The 22,918-nt window shown below is 37.1% G+C and overlaps 1 protein-coding gene across 1 annotated transcript in view; it reads left to right on the top strand.

Moving 5' to 3' along the window:
• Positions 1–19,154, top strand: part of LOC137393521 (probable proline--tRNA ligase, mitochondrial) — a 39,998-nt gene extending 20,844 nt beyond the window's left edge. Inside the window, exons 6-13 of the mRNA XM_068080101.1 lie at positions 1,489–1,596; positions 2,070–2,207; positions 2,391–2,446; positions 3,749–3,828; positions 6,903–7,038; positions 11,524–11,703; positions 13,505–13,637; positions 18,288–19,154. Of these exons, the coding sequence (XP_067936202.1) occupies positions 1,489–1,596; positions 2,070–2,207; positions 2,391–2,446; positions 3,749–3,828; positions 6,903–7,038; positions 11,524–11,703; positions 13,505–13,637; positions 18,288–18,301 (845 nt within the window). The 3' untranslated portion in view covers positions 18,302–19,154. The remainder of the gene's footprint in view (positions 1–1,488; positions 1,597–2,069; positions 2,208–2,390; positions 2,447–3,748; positions 3,829–6,902; positions 7,039–11,523; positions 11,704–13,504; positions 13,638–18,287) is intronic.
• The last annotated feature ends 3,764 nt before the right edge of the window (positions 19,155–22,918 follow it).

Raw genomic sequence — 22,918 nt, 5'->3', positions numbered from 1 at the left:
AGGCATACAACATAGTGTCAGTTACCACACTACTTTGCTATGTACTAGACATACAACATAGTGTCAGTTACCACACTACTTTGCTGTGTACTAGACATACAACATAGTGTCAGTTACCACACTACTTTGCTGTGTACTAGACATACAACATAGTGTCAGTTACCACACTACTTTGCTATGTACTAGACATACAACATAGTGTCAGCTACCACACTACTTTGCTATGTTCTAGACATACAACATAGTGTCAGTTACCACACTACTTTGCTGTGTTCTAGACATACAACATAGTGTCAGTTACCAAATTGAGTATGTACCAGCTTTAAACAATATAAACTTTATGCATTTCTTTGTAGTGTTAATTCAAACACATGTCATTCCTGTAGACCTGAGTGTATGCTATCTTTATGTACTGGTAATTACAATTGTAGGCTTAGTTCCGTGAGATTATAATTGCTGACTATGTTGGTGTTTTTATCATAACTATTACACCGGCAGCTCTTTGTACCGTGGGAGATCATCGGGTATAGTATCTACATGAATGTATACAACTATTCAATTTGGTAAGGTGGTCGAGTAACGCAGTTCATAGTGTTGTTCTATGCAGAATGGAGCATCTGAGTTCGAGTCCCGTGTGAGACAAACTTTTATCCTAACGCCCATTGGGTGGCTGTGGGAAGACGAATGAACTTACCTCTTATCATAGTAATGATGTAAGATTATCACTATCTTATCAGTCAGCTTGTTTCACTTCACAACAGTTTCCATGCCGAGGATTTACAGGAAATCTTCATAACATCTGCTATAGCAGGGATTCCCAACCAGGGAGGAATTCCCTTCTAGAGGGAATTTCGAATATGCAAGGGGAACAGAGAGGAGTTTGATTTGTTAAATTTTTAATTTATGTCCTGCAGTGCCATGTGAGTTTGGGTTTCATCATTTAATATTTTGGTTTTATCAATGACACTAGTTGCTAATAATGAGTTACTAGTCAGAACCCAGATATATGTGAACACATCCATCCAGATTCTGATTGGATAGTAAGTTAACCTAGTCATAAACCAATTCACCGCCATGCCGAAGGTCATGTATTGTTGTGTGTTGTATTCGTGCTGTATAAAAATTAATAATATGTTGTTATATGTTTAGATATGTACAATAAAATGGGATTATATTTTGTATCGGTTGTTTTTAGTCATGTGAGTTAAAAGTTGGTGGTTGGAATCAAATTTATGAAAAGGCATAAGGGGGGAACTGAATGAAAAAGGTTGGGAACCCCTGTGCCTTAGCTTCATGTAGTTGAGTAGCAATGTGCTTTCTGGTAATGTTAGAGTTATCCTTCTAACAAAGTAAAGATAACTCTGACTAAAAGTAAAACTGAAATCGAAAATTTAGATTTTCGATATCGTTTTAGCATATTTCAAAGCATAAAAATTTAAAAATGAAAGAGCAGCTTGTTGGACTTTCATGACATCGTTGTTTTTGCAGATCTGTACACTTTTGATGCCGATGAGGAGCATGCCTTGGTCACATATGACAGTGTAATCAGGTGCTACGAGGCTCTGTTTCAGCATCTATCATTAGATGTAAGGAAAGGTATGGCTGTGCTTTGCTCTGCACTCATCGCTCTGCACTGGCTTGAACACCCTAAGTGACACTTCTATATGATGAGCATTTGTCGTCCATCCATTTATCTCTCCTTGTAGTTGATATACTGTGCTCATGGGCGCACTCGCGTTTGCTTTTGTGGAAATCTAACTGACACTTGGCCTAGCTTGTCATGTTTAAAAATTTAGAAATAGTTTCCGATAGTATTATCTGGTAATCTAACAGTGAAACTTCTTTCATCTGAAAGGCCATCAGTTTCCTTTTTTCTCAAATCCTTTTCCTATGTTCTCATTTTTCAACCACTTTCAGCATTGTAAGCTTTTGGCATGCCTTAACTTTTATCTTCTGGTAAGTTGCTAGTTTTGCTCTGTTCTCAAGTCCTCTTCATGTACCTTACCACATGATATTTATAAAATACGTTCTGGCCAGCTTTATTTTTTACAAATATTAGTTAATTGCAGTCACTGCCAGCACCGGCAACATTGGAGGCACCATTTCTCACGAGTTTCACTTAGAGACGCGGGTTGGGGAGGACACCCTCAAAGTATGTCAGAGGTGTGGCCATGCTTTCAACTCCGAAGTAGTCACTCCTCATAGAAGTGAGCAGCGCTGTTTCATTCTTATTAAATCCATGCAATTCCTCAGCTCTTGCCAGTTTATAAGATTCGTTGTCTTCCTCCGTCTTATTATCTTATAGTATATCTTAGAGATATCTTACCATATATCATTATTTTATAGATTCGAGAATCATGCATGCAAGTAATGGTTAATTTCATTTACAGGCACTTGCCAAGTGCAAGGCTGCCCTGGAATTTATGAAGAGCTCAAAGGCACAGAGGTCTGTAGATTACATAGTGTTTGGGTGTGTACTGTAGATTACATACACGTACTGTACTTACATGTACTGTACAGTACATGTAAGTACAGTCAAACATGGATAACTCGCCCACGGAGAGCTCGAACACATGGTTAACTCAAACGGTTTCTTTGGTCCGTTCCCACGTAATGATAAATTGCTATAGATAACTCGAACTCAACACTGTTAACTCGAACTGTTTTTTGCCCAACGGCTACCGAAACGGTTGTTATCGCTTTAGAAAATCACTTTATTCCAAGCCATAGAGGTAAGCCTCAACTTTTCGTAATTCATAAGCGTCGTTATTACCACCATCGGCAAAATATTTTTGTCAGCGACTTTTCTAAAGGTTTGGTGAAATTTGATTTATACCAAACATCCGCTTAGCGATCGCCCTTCGGAAGCAAGGAAAAGTGAGGTAATCTTTGCATAAACTTCAAGAAAAGTCGGCAAAATTGATCGTGGGTAAAATGCTCAAAAGAAAAAGATGTCTTTTCTTTTGAGCATTTCAACAACGATCAAGTTTTGCCAATGTCAATCTAAAAAACGTCCTGGCAATAACATCACCTCAAACAACAAACCAATCTCAAGTGATAGAAAAATCTCTATGCTTTTTAATGAAAACGTTTGAAACTTTACATTAGAAGCATTTAATTTGAAACAAGCCATTTGTGCTTTTGATTTATATTATAGTTTGTATATGTACATGTATCTACTAATAAATAAGTAAATACATGGACTTGTGACAGTGCTCTGATAACTTGAACGCTCTGATAATTCGAACACTTTCGCTCGGTCCCGTGAAGTTCGAGTTATCCATGTTTGACAGTACATGTACTGTACAGTACATGTACTGTACAGTACATGTACTGTACATGTACTGTACATGTACTGTACATGTACAGTACATGTACTGTACAGTACATGTACTTACATGTACTGTATTGCATTTTATATTAACATTTATCATAACCTTCATGTACTGCTTCACACAATTCCTTTACATTATTTGCCTTTTACTACTATTTGCATTTATTACATATTCTTATATAGATATATGTTTACCATATATATATAATATTTTCTTTAGTGCGTGTCCACTTATAGCTGATGCAAATTGTACATAAATAGTAATAAGCAAGCTAGTGTACAAGTGCATACCTTTATCCCACGTATCTACCAGTTTTAGCTGTTCAAATACATTCGTAAGATACCTGCTAGTTGAACTATAATCACATTCTCAGCTTGCTAAAACAGATGATTTCTATCTGCTGCTTGTTTCAGCTTGCTCACGCGTTCCTTCTAGGAGAGCGTTACTCTAAGCCCCTCCAAGTTACCTACAGAAATAGAAGTGACAGAAACAAGTGAGCCTTCTTCTTGTACATATTGTAGTTTTAATACTCATGTTGCTATGTGGCATGACACATACAGTGCTTCTTTGTGGCATGACGCATGCAGTGCTTGCTTGTAGCATGACACATGCAGTGCTTGCTTGTAGCATGACACATGCAGTGCTTGCTTGTAGCATGACACATGCAGTGCTTCTTTGTAGCATGACACATGCGGTGCTTGCTTGTGGCATGACACATGCAGTGCTTGCTTCTGGCATGACGCATGCAGTGCTTGCTTGTAGCATGACACATGCAGTGCTTGCTTGTAGCATGACACATACAGTGCTTGCTTGTAGCATGACACATGCAGTGCTTGCTTGTAGCATGACACATGCAGTGCTTGCTTGTAGCATGACACATGCAGTGCTTGCTTGTAGCATGACACACGCAGGGCTTGCTTGTAGCATGACACATGCAGTGCTTGCTTGTAGCATGACACACGCAGGGCTTGTTTGTAGCATGACACATGCAGTGCTTGTTTGTAGCATGACACATGCAGTGCTTGTTTGTAGCATGACACATGCAGGAAGGTGCTGCTGGAAGGTTAGAGATCCCTGTGAACAAAAATCAAACAAACAAATCAAAAAGCATAGATTGCTTGTTGCAAGTTAAAGGGCCTCTCATGTAAAGTTTTAAATTTTTTTATTAGAAAGCATAAATGTTTTTCTATTATTTGAGATTTGTCTGTTGTTTTAGGTGATGTGACTGCCAAGGCGTTTTTAGATTAAAATTGGCAAAGCTTGATCGTAGTTAGAACGCTCGGAAACAATACATCTTCTTCTTTTGGGTGTTTTAACAAAGAACAATTTAGCCGATTTTATCTTAAGTTCATCCGAAGGTTTTTATGCTTTCCCTTGCTTTCGATTGCCAAGCGGATGTTTGGTAAAACTTGACCTTTTGTAAACCTTTAGAAAAATCGTTAACCAAAATTATTTTGCCCAAGGTGATAGTAATGACGCCTACGAACTACTAAAAGTTGATGTTTATCTCTATGGCTTGGAATAAAGCGATATTCTACAGCATAAAAACCGTCTCTGTAGCCGTTGGCCAAAAAACTGTTCGAGTTAACGATGTTGAGGTCGAGTTATCTAAAGCAATTTATTATTGCGTGGGAACGGACCAAACAAATCCGTTCAAGTTAACCATGTGTTCGAGCTATCCGAGGGCGCGTTATCCGAGTTTCACTGTATATTGTTTTGAGGAGCCCATGTTGGTATTACACTTTAGGAATATGTACTGTAATAAATATCTATACTTTTCTGCAGACCAATATGGGTAATCATACAATGTTTTAGTCACTCACTATCACTGGTTTGCGCTATCAACAGGGGCATTCCGGGGAGTCGAACCAAAAAGGTTCTCTAAGAATCCCTCCATACAATCATATAATTTTATAGCTTTTTGTCACCTCGGTGAGAACAAGGAGACCTGCAAATAACCAGTCTATGTTGTCTAACTATGTATTACTCAGCTAAGTTACAGAATGTTTTTAAACGCTTGATTCTTCAGCCCAAATTGCAATAAAAGCCAGTCAATAAAAGGTAGAAGCACCGTGTTTTTTCTAAAACATCTGAATTTAAAAACATTTTGAAGGCAAACTAAATAGTCTTAAATTTTAAGTTAGTCATAAGAGGCAGTAATTGTTATAAAGTATGGCGGCTTATATGTTCTACCAAATACTGTTGGAGTTATCATCCCAATGTCTGTAACTCAACACATCAATTCATCTATTGTTCATCTATTATTTGGTAAGGCCTCGCATAAGTTAGTTTTTATAATGGTCTGTGCTCTGTTTATTCTTTTGCTTTGTATACAGAAGGCAGTATAGTTGCCGTCTAGTTGTAAATCTAGCAAACATGCAAGTTAAACTGTTTGGTAGCGAGATGCACACAGGAAAAAGGCATTAGACATTATCATATGTTCTAATAAGTAGCATTAGACATTATCATATGTTCTAATAAGGAGCATATCAAAGGTCTAAAATTATGTGTCACCTTCTTGTTTTAATTTGCTTGGAAATCTTTTGTGAGAAGTTTCTTATAATTTTGCGGTTCAGGTACAGACTCGGATGTTAGCAAGAACACATTTTGTACTGGTTTCTACTATCCGCTGTTTCTTGTGGGCAATACCTGATCATATTGTGGAAGCCAGCTTGAAATTAGGCCTTGCCAAATCCACTTTAGATACACAGACATTGTTTACGGAACGTCAACTAATTTTGGAATTTCCAACTGCGTTTTGTTCAAAGCAAAGTGGAAGTGCGTTGCAGTTACTGTCTAGCCTCTTCTCTTCTCGCTATTGATCTAGTTTGACCACTGTTGTTGCTAGAGCGCTTCCATTAGCTGCCTGCTTTTTATCTAATGCTCCATTTTATATCCAGCATGGAATCTACATTTGCGTGAGTGCAGCCGACGCCTTACGTTAATGACTTAACTACATTCAAAGCAATAACGCTGACTCACTCTTATTTTTTGGGTCCGAAACTTGAGAAATATGGGAGTCATTAAGTTGCTGTCGTAGCTTATGTAATGCTCACCGTGTAGGAATAATTGGGCATCATGTCAGTGCTTGCAGGTGCTTCCAAAGCATCTCCTGTCATAATTGATACAAGGAAATTATTGGGTCAGTCGAAAGGCTGTTTTCTATCACTAGCCCTTAACACTTGTCTCTCCCCTCTCTCAGCTCTCAAATTCTCACTACGAGTAGCGGGCTGCGAGGATAGTCACACGAGGATAGGCCTGACTTCTTTTAGGAAGTTGAGCACTTGAATAGCAGATAGCATGCCGAAGTCTCCTTTCTACATTAGGAGTGTACCCCAGCGGCTCTGTTATAGAAATTGCAAATATAATTTAGTTGAGCCTACTCAACATATTTAGTAGTGCTGGAAGCTTTTGTAATCCACGATTTATTTCACGCCATGTTAGCTTATGGTCCTTATGTGTGCCAGCCTTATTACTAAGTGTATACATCTATTATAAGTGAGTTGTCACTTATAGTAGGTGTATACACTTAATATATGAGTTGTCATCTCTACTCATTTTCACTAGGCTTGTCTATATGGGGTGTTATGGAATTGGCATCACCCGCTTACTAGCTGCTGCAGTTGAGTCACTCTCTTCCAAGGACCATATGAAAATGCCACGAGCAATCGTCCCATACAATGTTCTCATCATACCTCAGAAGGTGAGTTCCGATTTACAGTTTAAACTTAGACTTTAGGTAATTGATTCGGTTGGTTGGTTCATCTGGTCTAGCAGTGACTTGCGGTTTGGCATGTTTTAACCATCTCTGACTGCTGTCATATACAAGCCTCATTAGATAGGCCACCTTAAAACTTCCTTTTTATAAGCTTACTTCTCTGTAGGTAAATCTGTAAAAGGTTATTATAAATTTTTTTACTATTATGTAAACTTAAGTTTGTTGCTTATAAAGTTTAAATATGTACGTATAGGTTTTTGGTATTATTAGCGAGATAACTTGTCAGAAAATACTATACTTCCAAAACATTGCATCGTTTCAATTCACTGCCACCGAATCTGTCATGAGCAGCTTTCAACCGTTCTAAACCATGAGGGGTAGTTTGAAAGTGACAGCAGCCTAGGATAGTTATTACTATTTTAAATGGAGGCGAAAAGGGCTAGAAAAAATTATAAAATTATATCAAAACAACAACAATATATACTACACTATACTTACATATATACTATGTTAGTAGTTTAAGACAGTGTACATTACACTACATACACTGTCTTAAACTCCTCTACCTCCAAATCCTCACCACCACCTCTGTCTCCAAATCCACACCATCTCTACCTTCAAATCTACACCACCTCTACCTCCAAATCTACACCACCTCTACCTCCAAATCTACACCACCTCTACCTCCAAATCCACACCACCTCTACCTCCAAATCTACACCACCTCTACCTCCAAATCTACACCACCTCTACCTCCAAATCCACACCACCTCTACCTCCAAATCTACACCACCTCTATCTCCAAATCTACACCACCTCTACCTCCAAATCCACACCACCTCTACCTCCAAATCTACACCACCTCTACCTCCAAATCTACACCACCTCTACCTCCAAATCTAAACCACCTCTACCTCCAAATCTACGCGTTGTTGAACCTGCACTTACGCTTGTGTGTCCTTACAGTAACACATAAATAAAAACCTTTCTGTACAGGTTGTCACTATTAATTGTCTACATAGTTTTGTATGCAGCTTCATTTAATGCTATATGCTATATATACTATATGCTATTACCATAAGTATTTATCATTAATTGTTGAGCTTTGACTGAAGTAAACGATATGCAGTTTATTTCTATAACAATACTTGCTCTGATATACGGCAGTTTCCAGAGACGAAGCAAATATTGGAGCATATTTACTTGCAGTTAGCATTTATTCACTTTTCTCGTGTCCGTCTGCTTTGAGTCTCTGTATGGCCAGTTTACAACTGTCGTGAACTTATCCTAACGCTGGGTATAAGAATAGGGAGCATCCAGTTTTGTCATTAAGATGTTAAAAAATAAACAGATAGCCACACGATTGTTTCTGAATTTATATTAAAATTCATAGTTCCATTACATCTATTCCAGTCAATGCTTCTGCTAGGCATTATACGTAGATGAGCAGGCATATGCGATCTGGTCTATCAATTATGTATAATCACTATGAGGGACCGTGTTTCTGTTTGTACAAGACAGTCTTAATATATCGGAACACTTTCAACTTTTAATATGGTATAATTTTATCAAAAATTGTAACTGTTACATTGAGATTGAAGCGCAGCAGAAGGAGTGTAAAGTGAATATTCTCAAATTTCGATCTCCAGAAATATGATAGAGATAGGATTGTGTTGAAGCATTAAAACCAGTTTATTTGTGTAACAAACCACCGGCTGTCAAATCTCAGTCTTTACCAAAGAAACCTCCGAAATTCTGTAAATAACAGAGCTTTTAGATGATAGCTAGAATATCACCAACGCTAGAATTTTGTTGAGCACAATGGTAAACAAAAAATAGATGTTTTAATAAAATGCTGGGAATTTTATAAGTTTTAAAATTTTTAATATTAATTATTATCACTAAAGATACTTGCATTATGTTTCATTTTAATTGTGGCTGTTTAATTGTGGCTGTTTAATTGTGGCTGTTTAATTGTGGCTGTTTAATTGTGGCTGTTTAATTGTTGCTGTTCAATTGTGGCTGTTCAATTGTGGCTGTTTAATTGTGGCTGTTTAATTGTGGCTGTTCAATTGTGGCTGTTTAATTGTGGCTGTTTAATTGTGGCTGTTTAATTGTGGCTGTTCAATTGTGGCTGTTTAATTGTGGCTGTTCAATTGTGGCTGTTTAATTGTGGCTGTTTAATTGTGGCTGTTTAATTGTGGCTGTTCAATTGTGGCTGTTTAATTGTGGCTGTTTAATTGTGGCTGTTTAATTGTGGCTGTTTAATTGTGGCTGTTCAATTGTGGCTGTTTAATTGTGGCTGTTTAATTGTGGCTGTTTAATTGTGGCTGTTTAATTGTGGCTGTTCAATTGTGGCTGTTTAATTGTGGCTGTTTAATTGTGGCTGTTTAATTGTGGCTGTTCAATTGTGGCTGTTTAATTGTGGCTGTTCAATTGTGGCTGTTCAATTGTGGCTGTTCAATTGTGGCTGTTTAATTGTGGCTGTTTAATTGTGGCTGTTCAATTGTGGCTGTTTAATTGTGGCTGTTTAATGTCAAATGAATGAAGTCAAGTTTTAACTTTTTTTTAAATATTCAAACACTTAATATAATATAACATAATAATATAATATAACATAATATAACATAATAATTAGTTGCGACTGTTCAGTCATGCCTATAGATAGTTCCTTTAGATACTTTAAAGACATCACTAGTCAGGTAATTTGCCGAGCTGAAGTCAATATTCCAAAAAAATATTTTTATTAATCAAACCGTGTTGGAAAACTTCATAAACCTCTCAAAAACCTCTGTAATTTTACTCCGAGTTGAGTTTCTGTAGAAAAAGATTATTAAGGTGTGTTCCAGGATTACAGCAGCATTTTGTTGAGCGAAGGTCTTTTTTGTTGTCTCTACAAATAATTAGTATTTCATTTTAATAGTATTTAGTAGCTATTTAAAGATGCACTTTACATGCCCATCCTCCATTGTTATTATTATTTTCAATTTTACTAGAGTTATTATTAATGCTATTTTCTCCTGTATATCCCAAGTTAGGTTTCCTTGGCAGCCACATCCATAGAAAAGCAATCGCAACCCACAATATAATGTTGAAATTCCATAACTTTGTGGGACCTCACAACGTCAATATCGATATTTTTAAAATTTATCTCATTTTGAAGTATTTTAAGAAGCTCTTCTCATCTTTCTAAAGTCTATCTCATCACTGTCTCTTTTAATTACCAATTTATCAGTTCATCTTTTCTACTCAAATATTTAAAGTTGACTTGCAACAAAATTCACATTACACTTATTTGGTATCAAAAGATTCACCATGTCTTACTCTGTTGTGTTGTAGGTGCAAAATATGTGGAAATGTGATTACAAGCTCTTAAAAGCTCAAAAACGAACAGTTAATCGCAGCCACACGAGACTGCCATAGATTAGAATCTCTTTCCAAAACGGCTCAAATGGGACTTAATTGAACGAGATGGCTTCTGTTTACACTTTCATGCAACCTCATTTGTCGAAATATTTTCGCAAATATACTTCGCGCATTCAATAAAACCATGTCTATTGTGCTTACGCATCTATTTCATCATCATTGTAATGCTGTCATTTTGAGCACTGGTATCGCAAAACCTACCGTAAAAATTTGTTTAATTTTTTAACCTTAGCTCAAAGGAGTGCATATCATCCTCTGATAAACATGACGAGCTTGTTGGTCATGTGTGATAGTCGAAAAATGCTGCAGAAATTATTCACGCTGTTTGGCAGGAAGTATGGGTCACATGATCAGATTACGACTAGAGGATTAGACCAAGCCGAAACAAAACTGTAAACTAGCGAGCATCCACTTGTATATTTGGTAAGGACTCTTTGGTAAAACCCGAAGTGTTTGTCATAAACTAGTGCTACGAGAAGTTTTATATTGAGCCTTTTATTGGCCTTTCAATTCACGTTAGAACATCACGTGTCAAAACAATAACCAAATGGATTGATTATGTCAGAGAAATAAACTGATTCCAATCTACGGCGGTTTCGTGATGGCGGCGATTAACTGTTCGTTTTTTAGCTTTTAAGAGCTTGTAATCACATTTCCACATATTTGGCACCTACAACACAACAGAGTAAGACATGGTGAATTTTTTGATACCAAATAACTGTAATGTGAATTTTGTTGCAAGTCAACCTTTAAACAAAATCATGTATCTTTCAGCTGTACCAAATAAGCCACGAGTTATTTCTAACTTAAGCTAGTAGCATAGAGCATCGTCAATTACCATTCTTCCATCAAGTTTCTACCTTTTAGAGCATGTTTATCGACTTCACTAGTCACCATATTTTACTCATAAGCTAGAACTCAGTAACTCTACCCCATGTGATTGGTATATTTACAGAACTGATTGTTTCTCCAGTTTCATGTATGCTGAAACTGTAGGCCTTGAACGTATGTTTTATCACTAGACAACGGGTGTAATTCTTATAGAAAGGTTACAAGTATGCCGAGACACGGGAGGTTGCAGACCGGCTATATGACTGCATTGAGAGGGACCCAAGACTTAGAGGTGAAGTTGTAATGGATGACAGAGTTGATCATTCTATTGGATTCAGGTTGCGAGAAGCCAAACTCCTAGGTTACCCTCTGGCAATTTGTGTTAATAAAAAGGTAAATATTCTCTAGTTAATTTAGGCTTTTTTTTTACCTTTGAGGTTGAGCTTGTTCGATCGACACAGTTGAGTATGTTTGACACAGTTGAGTATGTTTGACACAGTTGAGTATGTTTGACACAGTTGAGCTTGTTTGACACAGTCAAGTATGTTTGACACATTTGAGTATGTTTGATACAGTTGAGCTTTTTTGACACAGTTGAGTATGTTTGACACAGTTTAGTATGTTTGACACAGTTGAGCTTGTTTGACACAGTTGAGTATGTTTGACACAGTTGAGTATGTTTGACACAGTTGAGCTTGTTTGACACAGTTGAGCTTGTTTGACACAATTGAGCTTGTTTGACACAATTGAGCTTGTTTGACACAATTGAGCTTGTTTGACACAGTTTAATACAGTCCAACCTCGGCATATAAAGCCAATATTTTCAAAATAATACACTCCAGCTGGTTCAACTTGTTCAGCAACTCAAAAGCCCTACAATAGTTCCTTAACAAGTATTTTAGGTGATTTCACACTTTTCACATTTGACACAGTTGAGCTTGTTAGACACAGTTGAGCTTAGTTGACACAGTTGAGCTTAGTTGACACAGTTGAGCTTAGTTGACACAGTTGAGTATGTTTGACACAGTTGAGTATGTTTGACACAGTTGAGCTTAGTTGACACAGTTTAATACAGTATTTTAGGTGATTTCACATGACATTAAAGCAAATGCATTATACGAAACACTAAAGGAAGTGCTAAGAATTGAGGCTAGATGAGGCTAAGTAAGCAGAAGGTTTCACTGTTGTTCCTCCTTGATTCAGGCCTCAGTGCAGGCAGGTTGGTTCACACACAAAACTTTATCACTCAATAGATAGTCACAGATCTTCTCACCAATGATAAACATGAATTATTGATAACTACATGGGAACATGTTTAGCTTATCTCATACGCATATTTAGTGAAATTGCTGTACAAGCGGATCATGTTTATATTTATATGTGGAATCCTGATGAGGTGAGATCACTGGTGATAAAGGGTGGAGACGTTACTGATTGGTAATTGGTAGTCAAAATTTAACAAATCACATCGTAGACTTTATCAGCTCCCTCCTATCAGTTATGATCATTGTCACTTGCTCAAAGACCTTCATAGTTTTGCATCACGTTATTGCTCAATGCTTCAGCAGGTACTGGCATCATGTGGTACTGCACTCAGTATAACTCTATTGCCTAGGTAAATGGTGCTGGACTGTACCCCTCCTCAAATAGAACCTACATCGTGATGCATAAATCTCTAAATTTGTTTGTTTGGTTAAAATAATTTGTCATTGTGTTATAGCAGTTAGTTTCGTCATCTATAAATTAGGCATGTTCCAAACTTCTCACAGCTGCATGTTTAATAAGTTTGTGATATGTACAGCATAACGTGTGCCATTAATTACTTTTATTAAATTTAAAGATGGAATCCTACTCTTGACTCTTCTGTTCAAATAGTATTCATAGTGTTAAAATATCATGTTAAAAACCCATTAGGAAACTATAGATTTGTTTATCAGCATAGCCAGAGATCTGCTTGTTGCTCGTCCCACCACCCCCTCTCACTAAATACCTTTATTTCTTATTGGTTAACTACTGAATGTCCTATTCTGTGATTGGTCATTCGTTGAGTGTCTTATTATTTCATCGGTCAATCGATGGACATATGAGGTTCCATCTTGATGTACACTTTCGCACTCGCTGATGCTCGGCATATCTGAAGTTCTCGTGGTGAGAATTTTCCATCACTGTAATATCATCTGCTGAAACATTGCAGGCTCTGCCAGAAGAGAATTCTACTCCACAGTTGGAACTCATTGACCTCTATAAAGGACAAGCAGACATGATTGATCTAAAGACAGCGGTGGACAGACTAAGTACCTTAGTTGGAAACCTCGAGATGATTCCTGGTATTAGTTTATTCAGGCCATTTTTATCCATTCGCTGTTAGTTTCCTCATAGGCTGCAAATTAGTCACCTTGCTTAAAAAGCGATACCCGTTGACCGCTTCATTCAGGTTTTATCTATAAGATAGTCACCTTACGCGCACCATTGTTACACGACTTGGTCAAAAAGGTGGGTGAAAGGTCAAATAGGCACGAGAAACTGAGTGTTGCATGTGAGAAGAAAATATCGCTGGTATGCTACTAGAACGAGACACTACCTTGTTCATCCTTGAGCACACACATCACTAGGGGACATCTCTATGTTATATAGAGACACTACCTTGTTCATCCTTGAGCACACACATCACTAGGGGACATCTCTATGTTATATAGAGACACTACCTTGTTCATCCTTGAGCACACACATCACTAGGGGACATCTCTATGTTATATAGAGACACTACCTTGTTCATCCTTGAGCACACACATCACTGGGGGACATCTCTATGTTATATAGAGACACTACCTTGTTCATCCTTGAGCACACACATCACTAGGGGACATCTCTATGTTATAAAACTAGCGTCACACTAACATTTATAAATATAAGTTATAAAACTGTTTATAAATCTGTAAAATTTTAATTTACCAAAATGTATGTCAAACAGTACTCTCTCACAGCACACTCTCAGCACTATCTAAAAAAACATTTTATTGTCACGAGAAATTTCTGCGAACGCCTTTAACACAGAAGTACTTTTTACATTTGATCATTCTAGAATGTGTTTAAAGACCATTAAAACGATTTTAAAACTCTGTAAACACAGCTGTTTGGGATTGAAGTTTTAATCAGCCAGTTTGCTGTTTAGAAAAAAGACCCAACACAATATAAGCAGTTTATCTTAAATGTTAACCCTTTTTAATCAAAGAGATTGACTCCATAAAAACCCCGGATATTTACTCGATACAAAGATACTATGCATTGTAGTTGAGGTTTCTTGTCTCTACAGGAAAAACTCTATAGAAACCAAATGCTCGCTTTTTGCCATTTATTTAAAACTGACAAAAAGATTATGTAACATGAAAATACAAATTTCTAATGAAAAACAAACAGACGTTTCAAATTTATGAAAATTATCTAAATTACAGAGTAGTTTTAGAAAAATGGCTGACTTACCGTCTAGTTATTCATTCTAATTTAATTAAATAATTTAAAAAAAAGCATTTCAGCATCTTGTATTCATGAACACTTATCACGCTTTAGTTGCTGAGTTTGATGCATTATGCTTGAAACCAAATGTTGGAAAGTAAATGTGATTTCTTTACATACACCGGTGTTTGGTTTGATAGCAGAATGAGGAGTAGGGCTCTCAACTGTCAATGGTCAGTGGTCGTATTTGCATGAGCTGCGGCCAGTTCGTCAGGACTTCATTCGAAGAGGAAGTAGGAAGTGCTGCCTTATATAAGATAGGAAAACCAACTCACAACACTCTATCCACATGAATCAGAGAGTATTTTGTATCGCGTGGAAGTCAGGGAAAACTTATCATGTGACAGTATATCATTTTCATGTGATAGTCACAAGGCTATCACATGAAAGTCTGGTGTAACTACTCTTCGTCGGTTGGTGAAGGGTGTTTTTACGCTTAACGACCGCAGCATTCACATAAATCGCCCACCGATGGTGCACAACCATTATCCATCTTCCAAATCGATTCCGCAAGCTATTTTAAATGAATTCAATTTTAAGGATTCGAAGAGTGTGTTATAAGTTTATCTAAATAAGGGTATCACCAACACAACAAATGGGTAGTTGAGTTTTGTCGATTACTGAGCCATAGAAAGTGAAGTGCGTTTTGGTATCGACAGAATTTTTGTGTTACTCATGCGCTCTGTTCCATTACGGGCTCTGTTCTATATGTATACAGTGATCTGTTCAATCTGTATACTGTGGTCTGTTCCTTCTGTATACAGTGATCTGTTCCATCTGTATACAGTACTCTGTTCCATCTGTATACAGTGCTCTGTTCCATCTGTATACAGTGCTCTGTTCCATCTATATATAGTGCTCTGTTCCATCTGTATACAGTGCTCTGTTCCATCTGTATACAGTGATCTGTTCCATCTATATACAGTGATCTGTTCCATCTATATACAGTGCTCTGTTCCATCTATATATAGTGCTCTGTTCCATCTGTATACAGTACTCTGTTCCATCTGTATACAGTGATCTGTTCCATCTGTATACAGTACTCTGTTCTATCTGTATACAGTGCTCTGTTTCATCTATATACAGTGATCTGTTCCATCTGTATACAGTGCTCTTTTCCATCTATATATAGTGCTCTGTTCCATCTGTATACAGTGCTCTGTTCCATCTGTATACAGTGATCTGTTCCATCTATATACAGTGATCTGTTCCATCTATATACAGTACTCTGTTCCATCTATATATAGTGATCTGTTCCATCTGTATACAGTGATCTGTTCCATTTGTATACAGTGATCTGTTCCATCTGTATACAGTACTCTGTTCCATATGTATACAGTGATCTGTTTCATCTATATACAGAACTCTGTTCCATCTGTATACAGGACTCTGTTCCATCTATATACAGTGATCTGTTCCATCTGTATACAGTGCTCTGTTCTATCTGTATACAGTACTCTGTTCCATCTGTATACAGTACTCTGTTCCATCTATATACAGTGATCTGTTCCATCTATATACAGTGATCTGTTCCATCTATATACAGTACTCTGTTCCATCTATATATAGTGATCTGTTCCATCTATATACAGTACTTTGTTCCATCTATATACAGTGATCTGTTCCATCTGTATACAGTGATCTGTTCCATCTGTATACAGTGCTCTGTTCCATCTGTATACAGTGATCTGTTCCATCTGTATACAGTGATCTGTTCCATCTATATACAGTGCTCTGTTCCATCTATATATAGTGATCTGTTCCATCTGTATACAGTGATCTGTTCCATTTGTATACAGTGATCTGTTCCATCTATATATAGTGATCTGTTCCATCTGTATACAGTGATCTGTTCCATTTGTATACAGTGATCTGTTCCATCTATATACAGTACTCTGTTCCATCTATATACAGTGATCTGTTCCATCTGTATACAGTGATCTGTTCCATCTGTATACAGTGCTCTGTTCCATCTGTATACAGTGATCTGTTCCATCTGTATACAGTGCTCTGTTCCATCTATATACAGTGATCTGTTCCATCTGTATACAGTGATCTGTTCCATCTGTATACAGTGATCTGTTCCATCTGTATACAGTGATCTGTTCCATCTATATACAGTGCTCTGTTCCATCTGTATACAGTACTCTGTTCCATCTGTATACAGTGTTCCGTTCCATCTGTAAACAGTACTCTGTTCCATCTGTATACAGTGATCTGTTCCATCTGTATACAGTGATCTGTTCCATCTATATACAGTGCTCTGTTCCATCTGTATACAGTACTCTGTTCCATCTGTATACAGTACTCTGTTCCATCTATATACAGAACTCTGTTCCATCTGTATACAGGACTCTGTTCCATCTATATACAGTGATCTGTTTCATCTGTATACAGTGCTCTGTTCTATCTGTATACAGTACTCTGTTCCATCTGTATACAGTACTCTGTTCCATATATATACAGTGATCTGTTCAATCTATATACAGTGCTCTGTTCCATCTGTATACAGTACTCTGTTCCATCTGTATACAGTGTTCCGTTCCATCTGTATACAGTGATCTGTTCCATCTATATACAGTGCTCTGTTCCATCTGTATACAGAACTCTGTTCCATCTGTATACAGGACTCTGTTCCATCTATATACAGTGATCTGTTCCATCTGTATACAGTGCTCTGTTCTATCTGTATACAGTACTCTGTTCCATCTGTATACAGTACTCTGTTCCATCTATATACAGTGATCTGTTCAATCTATATACAGTGCTCTGTTCCATCTGTATACAGTACTCTGTTCCATCTGTATACAGTGTTCCGTTCCATCTGTATACAGTGCTCTGTTCCATCTGTATACAGTACTCTGTTCCATCTGTATACAGTGATCTGTTCCATAAAAAATGAGGCTTTGAGTCGGTGTTTAATGATGAGTGATGAGTTGAGGAGAATGCGGATCTTTAAAACAAACAACATCCTTGTTAATCTTCATGGTGGATATCATAAGATCCTTTCATACTGTTCAGGTTCCTATCTTAGCCAACACTTGAGTTCTTAGATTGTTTTTAGCATTCATATAACTAACTGAGCTCTCTTTCATTGCATCGATCAGAAGCCAGTTTCATAGAGCTAGTCCGTTCCTCTGTACCATCTTAACAGAGTTTGTCAGACTCTTTTATGAAATGAGTTTCTGCATTGAAGCGGTTTTTTGGATTAGCCTCATAGAGGTCACTATGCCGGTCGACATCACAAGCGGTTAACCAGGCTGTTGATAGGCTTTATCCTTAATAAGTCAATGTATCCAGGTATTACGTAACATAACCCATTTATGTCACGTATTAACAACGATAGTGATGAAATTTCTAATTGCTTTGTCAAAGAAACTGGTTTTTTTACATTTCATAACAAAGCGCATCAATACTTGTTTATGTGACGCATTACCTTGAGGAGTTGTTACTCTTCCTTGTAGGGCAGGCTGAGTGAGTGTGAGCCAGTCAGTACAGCTATTCGCTGACGAAAAGCGCTTCTTCTCCTGCCAACATACCACACAACATCCCATATGGGCATCCTATTGGGCACACCCACACAACATCCCATATGGGCATCCTATTGGCACACCCACACAACATCCCATATGGGCATCCTATTGGGCACACCCACACTTATTAAAATACGCATACCTGTATGTCTTACAGTTACAAAGTGGAATCAAATGACTTTTTCGTGTGCAGCATTGTTTTAAATAGCTCATGGTTTTTCTTATTTATTATAAAACATTTTCAATATATTCCCATACATTGCAATTTGGTCATCTTCAATATTTTAAACAAGTTTTTCATGGGTAAAATTTGAAAATATCTGTATACTTGTTAAAAGGCCGATGTAAACCCTCAAGACCGTTATGCCAGGGGCTTTACAAGTTGTAAATTGCCTTTGAAATTCGGGTAGTATCTAGTAGAGACGTTTTTGTGGTAGATAATGAATATATCGTTTTGAATCATTCTTAACCTTTCTTACATAAAGACACTCCGGTTGCAATGCATCGTTCCATTTAAATTACATCTAATTTGAAGGAGTCATCTTCTCTTTTTCCAGAGAGCCTTTAATGTTTTGCACATAATGCATAATGCAGTTTGTAGTCTTGTAGCAATAAAAAGACCAGTGCAGTGTTTGCTATGCGTGCAATTCTTACAAACACTTCTTGCAATGCTCTGCATGTTTTAGTAAAACCTGACTATTAAACAGTGAATTGTTAAAATTAAATTCCTTTTTCATTTAGTTTTTAACGCATAAAAAGAAGCCATTCCTTATTACAAGAATTTATAGCTTTATTTTGTTTACGCTTTTTAGCATGTCATTTTTTTTCAAAATCTCGCCACAGCTCGATATATTTTTGCTTTTTAAAATAAAATATTACATAAATAAACATGTCGAAAACATTGTTTCTGTTCGAATTTAAAGAAGTGGTTCATCAAGTTTGATTTTGGTGGTTTCCCTGGGCCTATTGTGCTATAATCTAGCCAGATTGTATTGAAGCTATTATTCAGGTTTGACCTTGACTGAGATTGAGCGTGAATTCATTCAGTAGAGATCAATACTTCATGCAGATTCATTTCTACCATCTCTACTCAACTCTCAATTCATTTACTAGAAGCGTTAGGCCCCTGTAACTTTCCTCAAACAGGAAGCCTAGATCAAACTAATTAGATGCATATTTTCTGTACATTATATTGTTGCTTGTCATGCAGGATTATTGTTAATGTTACTGGATAGCTTTTACAAAATATTGAAAAAGCAACTTTGCTTGAGCAGAAATAGTTTTCATGTAACAAAATTTACGAAAGTTTGATCTTTTACCAATGTTTCGAAGGTAAACAGACAGTGTATCACTTGATTTCGGTTGAAACAAGAGTACATTATTCGAAAAGTAGTAGTTTAGTTTGCTTCAGCTAAACCTGGTCTTTCATATTGCTTAGAAAATGAACTCCATTTTTTGCAAACAATCCATTTCCTTAGCTTTGTTAGCATTCCATAGATTATAAATTAGGTCAATTTATCAACATCTATTGCGAAAGGGAACAAGTTTATTGCAATTGTTAGTTCTTTATAAGTGTTATTAAATGTTGATCTTGACTCAGACAACTCTGTTTCTTTATGAGCAAATATCAAAGCACAGGTGGATTGAGCATGGCCATCATCATTATCACATTTAAAGATTTCTATTTATGGTTACGGAAAACCACTCAATCAGTTCCCCAAAGGATATTGCTGACACGGAATTCAAGCATGTATTACCCGCCATTACCAAACGTGAATTATAAAGAGTGGCTCTATGTTAACCTCTTGCTTGCGCGTGCTTGCTGATTTTTTGCTTTCAATTCTGTTTTGTCGCTTAGCAACAGATAAACAAACAAACATTAATTTGACAACTAGGATATACTTACATGTAGATAACGTGACATGCCAAGTATATCGATTCACAGTATTGCATTACCAGTTACATAATTATGGGTTTAAGTTGTCCATGAAGTTTATAAACTGTTGGAATTTAAGGATTTTTTATGATAGATATTTATCTATTTCCAGGCAATTTTTAGTGAAATTTTGTGCACACAGTTTTTGGCTCAGAGTTTCAAATTGATGGCATCCTGCAATTTATTAAGCTGCTTTGTTAGAGGACAGCGGTTAGTGTACTGGAGCAACTCTCATAGTTTCCATAAGATCATCATAAAAGATTAGGTTTCTGCTCACATAAACTAGTAGGCTCACAAAGGTTTCTGCTTAACTAAAGCTAGTCATAGAATACAAGGTTTCAGCTTAATAAAGGAAACAAAACCATCTGTATAGTTAAAATCTCAATATGTAGTGTTTTTTTCAATTCAGAATTTATTAAATAAATTCATAAACTTTCATTTTCTTGTTTGTGATTTTTGCATTTGCATTTTGCATTTGCATTTTTGCAAATTATAGTTTTCAAAGCAAAAATCTATAGTCTACTAGTAAAGCAATGGACCACTTCAAAAAAATTTTTATTTTTTTTCAAATGCTTCTTCGATGTCATAGCTTTAGAGAGATACTATCCACAGCCGTAAATGTCAAAGTAAACCTACATGAGCAACAAAAACCTTCCTTAAAAATAAGCAGAAGAGTTTTATTTAGATAAGCTGGTTGTAAGAAACAAAGCTGAGCTAGTTTGTGAGTATCCAAAGCTTCAGCGTGGGTGTTGTAGTTAAGAGGGTCTCAGAGTATCTTGTGTAGCGGATCACAGGTGATCATGGTGAACTACCATTATAGGGAGTATCTTGTGTAGCGGATCACAGGTGATCATGGTGAACTACCATTATGGGGAGTATCTTGTGTAGCGGATCACAGGTGATCATGGTGAACTACCATTATGGGGAGTATCTTGTGTAGCGGATCACAGGTGATCATGGTGAACTACCATTATGGGGAGTATCTTGTGTAGCGGATCACAGGTGATCATGGTGAACTACCATTATGGGGAGTACCTTGTGTAGCGGATCACAGGTTATTAGGTTGAACTACCATTATGGGGAGTACCTTGTGTAGTGGATCACAGGTTATTGGGTTGAACTACCATTATGGGAGTACCTTGTGTAGTGGATCACAGGTTATTAGGTTGAACTACCATTATGGGGAGTACCTTGTGTAGTGGATCACAGGTTATTAGGTTGAACTACCATTATGGGGAGTACCTTGTGTAGTGGATCACAGGTGATTAGGTTGAACTACCATTATGGGGAGTACCTTGTGTAGTGGATCACAGATTATTAGGTTGAACTACCATTATAGGGAGTACCTTGTGTAGTGGATCACAGGTTATTGGGTTGAACTACCATTATGGGGAGTACCTTGTGTAGTGGATCACAGGTTATTAGGTTGAACTACCATTATAGGGAGTACCTTGTGTAGTGGATCCTAGGTGATTGGGTTGAACTTCTAATATGGGTGGTGAAAGTGAGAGTTGAGTCACCGAGGTGGCAGGTGATTAAGGATGTCTATCATAGCTTACAATAATCAACAGAAACCTCAGAGCCCGATGAGTTTGACAGGCTAGTCCTAATAGATAGATTTGTTTGGCTTGTAATCAACTACACACTACCTCCTTTGGTTATCTGAGACATGTATTCGTAGCAGATGCCATCAGCTACACACTACCTCCTTTGGTTATCTGAGACATGCATTTGTAACGGATGTAATCAACTACACACTACCTCCTTTGGTTATCTGAGACATGTATTTGTAGCGGATGTAATAAGCTACACACTACCTCCTTTGGTTATCTGAGACATGTATTTGTAGCGGATGTAATTAACTACACACTACCTCCTTTGGTTATCTGAGACATGTATTCGTAGCATATGCCATCAGCAACACACTACTTCCTTTGGTTATCTGAGACATGTATTCGTAGCGGATGTAATCAACTACACACTACCTCCTTTGGTTATCTGAGACATGTATTTGTAGCGGATGTAATAAGCTACACACTACCTCCTTTGGTTATCTGAGACATGTATTTGTAGCGGATGTAATTAACTACACACTACCTCCTTTGGTTATCTGAGACATGTATTCGTAGCATATGCCATCAGCAACACACTACTTCCTTTGGTTATCTGAGACATGTATTCGTAGCGGATGTAATCAACTACACACTACCTCCTTTGGTTATCTGAGACATGTATTTGTAGCGGATGTAATAAGCTACACACTACCTCCTTTGGTTATCTGAGACATGTATTCGTAGTGGATGTAATAAACTACACACTACCTCCTTAGGTTATCTGAGACATGTATTCGTAGCGGATGATGTCAATGTATTCTTGACTCAGTGCCTCTAAGCGATGTCTTGCAGCAATAATTTATCAGCCTTCTACAGGCTAAAATATCAAACAGGCTGGATTGACCTCAACATATACTCAAGGTCCTCAATGATAACACAAAATATTAAAAGACTGGATAGTTGAATACCCTCATCCTAGCTGTCCAATTATTTTGCTTTTTCAAATCTCAACCTCAATACTGGCATGACTAAATATCATATCTATATATGGTCGATGACACACTATAGAAATG

Source organism: Watersipora subatra, chromosome 4 (assembly GCF_963576615.1).
Source record: "Watersipora subatra chromosome 4, tzWatSuba1.1, whole genome shotgun sequence".
NCBI classification, from domain to species: domain Eukaryota; kingdom Metazoa; phylum Bryozoa; class Gymnolaemata; order Cheilostomatida; family Watersiporidae; genus Watersipora; species Watersipora subatra.
This window is presented reverse-complemented; position numbering and strand designations above follow the sequence as displayed.